Raw genomic sequence first — 10,978 nt, forward strand, 5'->3', positions numbered from 1 at the left:
ATCATTTTCTTATCACACATTCAATTTCCCTTTATCACACCATTATTACGTTGTTAATTGTTCTTTGTCCCAACACCACTTATGATTATGATTAACTGATTTTAATTAAAATCCATTTGTTATTCAGCAACATGAGTAATTGAAACCCTGTTTGTGCCAGTATGTGTTACATGTCACCACATAAAATGCACAGCAGAAGAAATGAAATAATTATTCTGAGTGCATTCAGACTCTCCAGCTATACCTATTCAAATTCCTCATGTTTTGGGGGGGGGGTTTGCATTTTGTTGCATCATGGCCCAGCATGCATCAAGAAACTGAAAGAATGATAACCAGTGCAACTAACTGTGCTTCATACTAGTCAGTGGAGCAATGAAAATAGAACAGAAGCCAATCCACCCTTTACATAGGCTCCTCTCTTAATGTAAAGCAAACACATTTTAAAAAATGAAACCAACAAGAACAAAAGTATATTCCAAACAGCAGACACCCCTCCTCTGGGAAATGTTTACTGTCACATTTTCCGTCGCTGTGTCCAAATTTGGTCATTCTTCTATATTCTTAAATATATCCTACATAAAATTTTGCCATAATCAGCAAACATCTAAACTTTCAAATCTCTGCAGCAGCAGGATCCTTTTCCATCCTCATGCTGTCCCCTCCTGGAAAAAGTCGGTCATTACAATCCGTGGATCTGATGCTCAGAGTAAATCTGTGCTCGCTGTAGGGTTTCAAAAATAAAGGTTTTCAAGATGATGTGAGTTTTTCTTCATGTTTCTCACACTTTCTTTCTCTTGTGTATGTATTAGTTAGTAATTAGTTTGAATAAGCACAAAAGTCTTTTTGTAAAATCACTATATAAACACATTCAATACTGAAATATTAAAACTATATTTTAACTCAGGACAGGACAGAGCCTCATCGTCCTTTATTTGTGGATACAGTATTAAGAAGCACATTTGCAATTAATAAAAATACCTCAAACTAATCTCCACATGTTGAACCTGGAACCTTCTGTCCCCTGATGATCTGAGGCCCAAGGACAGTTTCCTGCCGTGCCCGTTTGGTAATCCAGCCTTGATAAAAGTAGGTCTATTAAAACAAGAGTTTGGAGAGAACATGGACATTGCAGCTGTCTCTACTGAAAGCAGGGACAGTGTTGTAGTTACGTTTTAAAGAAAACAGAAAGGTCGGAGAACCACCGCATGGCCTTCTGGCAACAGGCTTCCCTGCTTTCTGTGTGTGTCTCCCGGCAGGAGAGCTGAGATGAAGGTAATCAGGGAAAATTCTGCTCACCTGGTGTGACTGGCTGCTACATAAGGCAGATAAGTCTCTATCTCTGCATCATACAACACTCTCACAGTCCACTAATGTTGTAATTAGCTTACATTATGTTCACTTTAGTTCAATGTTTCTTATCTATTTTGGTTAAAAACTAATTATTTTTAATAACAAATCATGTATGGGCTCCTGTTCAACATCTGTGTAAAATGGAGGCTCTAGAAAGAAGCCCTTATGTCTTGATTGTAAGGAGCTAACATCAAAACCAGTGTTGGAAAGTAACTAAGTAAATTTACTCAAGTGCTGTACTTAAGTACAATTTTGAAATGCTTGTACTTTACTTGAGTATTTCCATTTTTTGCTACTTTATACTTATACTCCACTACATTTCAGATGGAAATATTGTACTTTTTTACTCAACTACATTTATTTGATAAATTGAGTTACTAGTTACTTTGCAGATTTAGATTATTAATACAAAATATAAGTCAATTAATACATTATGATGTATTATTATGGATTAAGCTACCCAGGTGTATATGAAGTAATTATAATTAGCTTCACCTTTACCAGCGGCAACATTAAAATGATGAACACATTAATGCATCACTAATTGGAATCCAGTAATATAATATATATGATTCTGAAATGGGCCATTCTGCATGATGAGTACTTTTACTTTTGGTACTTAGAGTATATTTTGATACCAATACTTTTGTACTTTTACTTAAGTAAGATTTTTAATGCATTACTTTTACTCCTAACAGAAAATAGTATTGCTACTTTTACTTACTTTTGAAAGATCTAAATATTTCTTCCACCACTGACCAAAACACATTGTAGCTGCATTGACAATATCTCAGCACAACTCCACATCATTTGTGTTTGACCTGAGTGGACCTGAAACGTAAGAGTAAGCCTTTTAGGGTGAATTTTATCTCTGAGAGTCAAAATTCAGAATTAATCTATAAATTGTGTGTGGCTCTTGGTGGCCTGAGGCTCCAGGTCACGTGGTTTGAAAATCCACAACTGGCTGTGGACTTAACTAAACTTTTTCAATGAGATGTACCTTTCTGTTTATTTCTCTCTGTCTGTCCGCCTGTTGTCTGGCTCATGACCTCTAACTGTGCAGAGTTCGGCCAATGCTGGTCATCACTCATGATGTCACAGCTCCTGGAAGTTCAAAGGTCACACTCTGACCTCACAGGAAACCTGGAAGACAGACACTCGCTCTGTCTGCCACACACAAACTGCTCAATTGGAGGGCAATCGGAGGTGATCAGACATTACCATTGAGCTTGTCTGAGACCTGGAGGCAGAAACACACACACAGCCGAGTGTGTGAACCTAGGTATCAGGCCCAAAAATAGATTTCAATAGACTGAAGCTGTGTTACTCTTCCCTCAATTAAATCTGATTTTGTCTGTTATCTTTAATTTTGCTGCATTTTCTAACTCTTACCTAAAATATGAAAATATTTCATATGGTGAGAATGTTTCAGCAACGCTTCAGTGATGAATTTTTAAAAATCATCGGACTTATGAGTGTGTGTGTGTGTGTGTTAGGGTTATGGTGATTTTTTTATTTAATAACAGTATGCTTCCACTATTTCTACTATCATCAATCAATAAATTATTACACATAAAATGTCAAACACAGGATAACATAAACAACTGGTGTAATTTTGTAATAACTTTAAATTTGTGTTATGAACACATCCATGCTCAAATCAAAGCTTTATATTGTGGGGGAAAAAAGGAAAAAAAACTACGTTGAATTTAATGACTTTTATTTTGTAGGCACTTTCAATTCACACAAAGAAAACAATGGTGGAAAAACTAAGGAATAAGTCACATCCTCTTCATTATCATTATGTTCATGTGTTTTTTGTACAGAAGAAAAGCAAGTATGCCAACACTGCCTTGCATTTCTTACAAGCTTCTAAAGTTCCTGGAAGGAAAAAGAAAATTAGCAAGCCATTTCACCTCAAACCCAGTTGAAGTGGAGTCCTGCCTTCTGAAAGGCAGCCATGTCACACAGCTGTGAAATCTATACCCAACCTCTCTGAGAGTCTGTAGGTATTTGTAAATGCACTACGATACATGTCAGAGTAGACAGCATTCCTGTGTAACAGAGTGCAAACAATGGAAAAATAAGAGCAAATAAATAAACCTGTGTTGGGAAGCACCTTGCTGAAGTGTTACCCTGACTACTGACTACCTTCTGGGATTTGTGAAGAGTTGCATTACTATCATCAATACTCTTGTTATTATCTTAAAGGTGCCATGTTGAAATCTAATTTAGTGGCTTGCTGAAGCAGTTCAGCAAAAACAGTTATGCAGATCAGACTGACTGGCGCATGTGGTGGAAATATTTTTGTAGACATGTGTTGTTAAGAATGATCTTTACTGTGATTTTAGGGTACTTTGTTGCTAGCCATGCCTGGAATTATAGTAAAGAACTCTCTTCCTGGTATATATATTTATTTGCAGTGGACACGTCTTAATCCTTCAAAGAACTGGCTCCTCTGTACTCCTATCAGCAGCATGCAACAATGTACAAGTACGAAGCAAAAAGGAGAAGGAAAGGAAGAATCACAAAGGGACAGGTATGTGAATAGAAGTTTTTAGCTTCTCAGTGCTACAGTGAGGGAATGAGAGAAGGAAGGACAGAATGTACAAGGTAAGATTATACAGAGAGGTTATTTTCAGTCCTTCAAGAGCTCTTGTCTTCAAAGTAGGTCTGTTCGATGCGTCTGCAGAAGGACAGCAGGTTGCTGTAGCTCTTGATCCTCTCTGCCAGCTCAGTGCTGGTCAGCCTGGTGGTCAGTATGGTGAAGAGGTGACCAAACACCAACGCATCCAGTTCTGTAGGCCTACAACACACACACAGTTTGTTTGTTACTGCTGAAAACAACCATTCATCCATCCATCCATCCATCCATTTTCTTCCGCTTATCCGGGGCCGGGTCGCGGGGCAGCAGTCTAAGCAGGGACTCCCAGACTTCCTTCGCTCCAGACACTTCCTCCAGCTCCTCCGGGGATCCCGAGGCGTTCCCAGGCCAGCCGAGAGACATAGTCCCTCCAGCGTGTCCTGGGTCTTCCCGGGGCCGCCTCCCGGTGGGACATGCCCAGAACACCTCCCGAGGGAGAGGCGTCCAGGAGGCATCCGGATCAGATGCCCTAGCCACCTCAGCTGGCTCCTCTCGACGTGGAGGAGCAGCGGCTCTACTCGAGCTCCCCGTGTGACTGAGCTCCTCACCCTATCTCTAAGGGAGCGCCCAGCCACTCGGCGGAGGAAGCCCATTTCGGCCGCTTGTATCCGCGATCTTGTCCTTTCGGTCACTACCCAGAGCTCATGACCATAGGTGAGGGCAGGAGCGTGAGATTGACCGATAAATCGAGAGCTTTGTCTTTCGACTCAGCTCCTTCTTCACCACAACGGTCCGATACAGCGCCCGCATCACTGCAGACGCTGTACCGATCCGCCTGTCAATCTCACGCTCCATCCGTCCCTCACTCGTGAACAAGACCCCGAGATACTTGAACTCCTCCACTTGAGGCAAGGACTCCCCACCTACCCGAAGAGAGCAAACCACCTTTTTCCGGTCAAGAACCATGGCCTCAGATTTGGAAGAGCTGATTCTCATCCCAGCTGCTTCACACTCGGCTGCAAACCGTCCCAGTGCATGCTGCAGGTCCTGGTTTGAAGAAGCCATCAGAACGACATCATCTGCAAACAGCAGAGATGAGATCCTGTGGTTCCCAAACCGGACACCCTCCGGCCCCTGACTGCGCCTAGAAATTCTGTCCATATAAATTATGAACAGAACCGGTGACAAAGGGCAGCCCTGGCGGAGTCCAACATGCACCGGGAACAGGTCTGACTTACTGCCGGCAATGCAAACACAGCTCCTGCTCCGGTTATACAGGGACCGGACAGCCCTTAGCAAAGGGCCCCGACCCCATACTCCCAGAGCACTCCCCACAAAGCGCCCGGGGCACACGGTCGAATGCCTTCTCCAGATCCACAAAGCACATGTGGACTGGTTGGGCAAACTCCCATGAACCCTCGAGCACCCGATGGAGAGTATAGAGCTGGTCCAGTGTTCCACGACCGGGACGAAAACCACTCTGCTCCTCCTGAATCCGAGGTTCGACTATCGGACGAATTCTCCTCTCCAGTACCCTGGAGTAGACCTTACCGGGGAGGCTGAGAAGTGTGATCCCTCTGTGATTGGAACACACCCTCCGGTCCCCCTTCTTATACAGAGGACCACCACCCCGGTCTGCCAGTCCAGAGGCGCTGTCCCAGACCGCCACGCGATGTTGCAGAGACGTGTCAGCCAAGACAGTCCCACAACATCCAGAGACTTAAGATACTCAGGACGGATCTCATCCACCCCTGAAGCCTTGCCACCAAGGAGCTTGCCAACAACCTCAGTGACTTCGGCCAGGGTGATGGATGAGTCCGCCTCCGGGTCCCCAGCCTCCGCTTCCTCTTCGGAAGACGTGACAGCGGGATTGAGGAGATCCTCAAAGTATTCCTTCCACCGTCCGACAACATCCCCAGTCGAGGTCAACAGCTCTCCACCCGCACCGTGCGGTGTTGGTGAAGCACTGCTTCCCCTCCTGAGCCGTCGGACGGTTTGCCAGAATTTCTTCGAGGCCGACCGATAGTCCTCCTCCATGGCCTCTCGAACCTCTCCCAATCCTGAGTTTTTGCCTCTGTGACCGCACGGGCTGCAGCACGCTTAGCCTGCCGGTACCTGTCAGCTGCCTCGGGAGTCCCACGAGCCAACAAGGCCCGATAGGACTCCTTCTTCAGCCTGACGGCATCCCTTACTTCCACCGTCCACCACCGGGTTCGGGGATTGCCGCCGCAACAGGCACCAGAAACCTTGCGACCACAGCTACGAGCCGCCGCATCGACAATGGAGGTGGAAAACATGGTCCACTCGGACTCAATGTCCCCAGCCTCCCCGGGATCTGGGAGAAGCTCTCCTGGAGGTGTGAGTTGTAGACCCTGCTGACAGCGGGCTCCGCCAGACGCTCCCAGCAGACCCTCACGATACGCTTGGGCCTGCCAAGTCTGTCCGGCTTCCTCCCCTGCCAGCGGATCCAACTCACCACCAGGTGGTGATCGGTTGACAGCTCCGCCCCTCTCTTCACCCGAGTGTCCAAGACACGCGGCGGAGAATCAGATGATACGACAACAAAGTCGATCATCGACCTCCCGCCTAGGTGTCCTGGTGCCACGCGCACTGATGGACACCCTTGTGCTTGAACATGGTGTTAGTTATGGACAAACTGCAACTAGCACAGAAGTCCAACAACTGAACACCACTTGGGTTCAGATCGGGGGGGCCGTTCCTTCCGATTACCCCTCTCCAGGTGGCAATTGAACAACCATTCAATTAAAAGATTTTTACTTTCATTTTAGATATCTAGTAAGTTGATTTGGGTGGCAAGTAAAGATTAGGTCAGCAATAATATTTTGTTATTATATTATTAAGTTATTATAAATGCACAACGTGTTGTTTTTAATCCACATGCTGGTCATTTCTTTTATTCAAAATGTACAGTTGAAACCTGTACCAGTGATGCACTATAGCATTACTGCTTATACTGGGAAACTTCCTGGCTTCTACCAATCATTTCATCCACTTCTTTCACTCAGCTATAAATGAGAAATGGAAACTGAGAGGTTAAAAGAAACCATGACATTAAAATACAGTACATTACAAACATTGGCTGCAGTTTTCATAATTTGTTTGAAAGGCATTAATAAATACTGTTGTTCTAAGAATGTACAGAAAGAAGTTTCACTCTCAGGCGATTAGGAGGTCATTACAGTTTTACACCACAAGGCAGCGCTAAAGAAAAAGCTGTCAGATGCTTTCAAACACTTATTTCCTTTTTGGCTTGGACCCCTATAAGGTCAGCTACAGAGCAGAACCTGCAGGGGTTCAGCATATCGCTTAAGTACTGAAGTATACCCCCTCACTATGCCATCCTATTGCTGTTTTGTTATTCAGCTGCTATGACAGAGAAAAACAAAACACATCAGACAGATATACACACACAGACAGACGGACAGACAGATACATACTGTTTATTAAAGAAGTATGGTTGTGTCCCCAGCCTCTGGGAGAGAGCCTGGCAGCACTGACTCACATCCTCATAAACCTGAAACACATGAGAGGACAAAAAGTTTGTTGTCAATTTGTGTCAATATTTTGTGAGACTACAAAAACATAAATTGTATCTGGGATTGCATGAAAACAATTGTAAAGCTTGTAAAACACTGTACATTTATTGCCGGCGGTTGCTAACCTGCTCCAGGGTTTTCCCTCCCCAGCCGATGGCGTTCATCTTCCTGCGAACCTCCCACTGCTTCTGATAGGCGAGGATGTTACTGAGAGGCCATGAGTAAGGACTGCTGTACCTGGGGCGCGAGATCTACACAAAACACATGCATGTGATTAAGAGGCAATAAATAATCACTGCCAAATCTGTTTTTTTATTAATCTAAAGACAAGTATACACACCTCAGCAGCTGTAGCGTCATCACACCACTGGATGTACAACTGTAGAGGGGAGAGGAGACTTGAATGAGAAGATATTATCCACAAATATTGGTTCTACTAACAGTATATTGATTCAACTGTGTGTATTTTGTTACTTGGCAGTGAGTGTACGTGTTGTGTGTGTGTGTACCTCGGCAGTAAGCAGCATGTTGTTGACCAGCTCCATGTACGCTTTCATTTCAGCTCTCTGAACATCATCTAAGCCATCGCTCAGAGAATGACCCTGAGAACCCAAAAAACACATGCAGAGAAAATTATTTTTCTTATCATCTTAAATTAATCCTATTTTTCTAACTAATAAAAAGAAAAAGAAACTACTAAGATGTCCTAACATGAATAATATTGACAATGATAGCTTTAGGTGATAAAATGTCTTAATGTGTCTATGAGCATTAAGCAAGCAGTGATAAAAATCTATAACAACTTCGATATCTGTGTTACACACACACCTTAGCTTTGGTGAATTGCACTATCGGCCCCAGTTCTGACACCACCTGGTTCCCTACGTGGATAAAGGGAATCTTACCTACAAAGTGACAAAAAACACAGAGAGAGAGAGAGAGAGAGAGAGAGAGAGAGAGAGAGAGAGAGAGAGAGAGAGAGAGAGAGAGGCAAACCATTAGTCATTTTGGAAGGAGTAACCCCACCACCTATAACCGCAAAACCCAAAAGGCCAAGAGTCCTAGAGTCTTATCCAGTCAAAACTGCTATCTTTTCACCTGCATCTAGACACAATCTGGATACAAAGTAGTGGGACAGACCAGGCCACAGAGACAGAGAAGTACATGGAAGTTATATAACTGAATTTCCAACAAAAGACAAGCTGAATAGCTTACAGTTTTTGAACCAGCTAAGCCTATGAGTAATGTAGGTTACAAAGCACAGTCAATAAGTACCAAATTAACTTTAAAACAAGGATAACACCTGTTTCAACTTCTGGTTATATGCGGATACACGATACTGGATTTGAAAACATCCCAGTTGCTCTGAAGTGAAACCTAAAGTTAGTATTGTTAATTTTTCAGTGATATGGACCACAAAACAAAGACCACATGCTGGGATTCAAACATTGTATTCATAGCATGAAAAGACAGCATGGCAAGAGTAAATTCACATCTGCAGCAGCATGTGTACTAACCGGAAGGTGACATGTATTCAGCATTTGCTCTGCAAGCCACCTGCACTGGTAGACCGCACATCCTGAGGTAGGCCTGAACAGGAGAGAAACATGGCAGTGTCAATTAGTACTGGAACAATTAAGTCATAAGAAAATCAATCAACAAAAAATTAAACCATGATAATGTTTATGATCCATTTATCTTTTAAGTCATCTATTAACATTGACACTAAGGTCTGCACTAAATATGCTGACACACACATGCTGATATATTTTCTGAGAAGTCACACAAACTTCACCTGAACAGCGAGAGATGAGGCGCAGTCTGACAGCAGAATCTGATCCTCTGTAAAAGCAACACCAAAGTAATGTAAACAACTACGCTGATTGCCTCTATCATGGCAATTCATATTGTTTCCCCATTTCAGACAAACACTGACTTACCCTTCAGCGGTTGGTACAAGGTTGCAGTTTCAGGCCAAGGCTCAGCAGCTGTCAGTGTCAAAAACACAGAGAGAGAGAGATTGACAATTATGAAGGTGATAAATTGGCTTATCAAACTATCATGTTGCTGGTGAGTTTAACGGTTTACATTCTTCTATTTATTTGTGCAATACATTCACAATTAAATCAATGTTACGTTAATTAAACTTTAACTGTACGCCAACAGACACACCCCCGTAGAGGAACAGACACTATACTGTGTATTCCCATTGTTCAGCTTAGTTTAGATGCAGGGCCATTTCAGACATTCACCGTTAATAAACCTGCTAATCGGACAAATGTTGAAAACGCAAACCCTTGAGAAGGCAGGTTAACTTCTCAGCAACAGTTCAGGAGGTTTCACATCAATGCGCTCACCGGAAGTTATATTACAACAGCGTATGGTTTTATATACAGGCAATGGGTTTACATCATTTTTATTGCAATATAGCTTCCAGCCACAAGTGGCAGCACTGAGCAGACCAGTGCCGAGCAGCACTTCAGGTTCAGCGAGAAAGAAGTCATTCGCCATCTTGGATCTTACGCTGATGGTTGAATTTAATATAATTTAGCCGCACTTGATTGGAGTAAGGCGTGTTTTTGTAACTCGACACAAAGCTGTCATCGACGTGGATCCTCCTGAACGGTTGCTGCTTGAATTCGCTGTCCTCCCTGAGGTTTGTGTTTTTCCACGTTATTCCGACAAACAACTTTTTTAGCATTATACGTCTAAAAAGGGTGCAACACTTGGTTAGCCATCTAGGACACATAGCCAGCGTGACAGTACTGTATGAGAGCTAGGCTAACCAAGCTAGTCACTGCTAAAGACACAGAAAAAGGTGGACAAGGACAGCCATCGTTACAGTTATAGTTGAGCAGTCCTGCTACGTTAAACGGCGATGGACACTTTTATGTAAATAACCAACGTTAGGAAACGGCGACATGACTGTAAACGTTAGCTGATGTTAGCTGGCTAAAGTTAGCTTAATAGACAATAATAAAAGCACTGGGCAAAGTCAACACATTACCTGCCATCTGCGACACGAAAGCCTCTGCCGCAAGAGACATTGTGATGTAGCACGTTAATATCCTTATTGCTAAATAATAATTATGAGAGCTGAGGTCAATTCCACTGCATGCAAGTTTAAGGGCAAGTGCTGTTCTGCAGTCACCGACCGGTCCGTCCGCGAAAACGTCCCGAGGAGTAAATGTAACTCCGATTTTAGTTCCGCTTTTCGCCCGAGCTGGAAACGACGACTGTCTGCTGCTATCGCTGTGTGTGGAACATGCAAGACTCTGTCGCAATATCGGTACAAACATGTAGGTGTAGTGCGGCTTTCTCTACAGTCTGTGGTGTGGCGATAATGTACGCGGGTGGACAAAATAACAGAAACACCACATAATGGAGTCCAATACAATGCCACCGCGAATTTTAGCCTTAAAAGTGTCAGTACTTTTGAATCAGTTTTGACACCGTCTCAACAACTGAACATCGCAAGCTTTACAAA

The 10,978-nt window shown here is 43.4% G+C and overlaps 1 protein-coding gene across 1 annotated transcript; it reads right to left on the minus strand.

Moving 5' to 3' along the window:
• Positions 1-3,053: 3,053 nt before the first annotated feature.
• On the minus strand, positions 3,054-10,852 carry mtx2 (metaxin 2). The gene is made up of 10 exons (XM_044214739.1): positions 10,499-10,852; positions 9,432-9,479; positions 9,287-9,333; positions 9,009-9,081; positions 8,320-8,396; positions 8,001-8,093; positions 7,832-7,870; positions 7,617-7,742; positions 7,393-7,469; positions 3,054-4,156 (listed from the first exon to the last, which is right to left on the minus strand). Exons 1-10 carry the CDS (start codon positions 10,788-10,790, stop codon positions 3,997-3,999), a joined length of 1,032 nt encoding a protein of 343 aa, XP_044070674.1. The 5' UTR covers positions 10,791-10,852; the 3' UTR covers positions 3,054-3,996.
• Positions 10,853-10,978: the final 126 nt, after the last annotated feature.

The sequence above is a fragment of the Siniperca chuatsi genome, linkage group LG11, assembly GCF_020085105.1.
Source record: "Siniperca chuatsi isolate FFG_IHB_CAS linkage group LG11, ASM2008510v1, whole genome shotgun sequence".
Taxonomy (NCBI): domain Eukaryota; kingdom Metazoa; phylum Chordata; class Actinopteri; order Centrarchiformes; family Sinipercidae; genus Siniperca; species Siniperca chuatsi.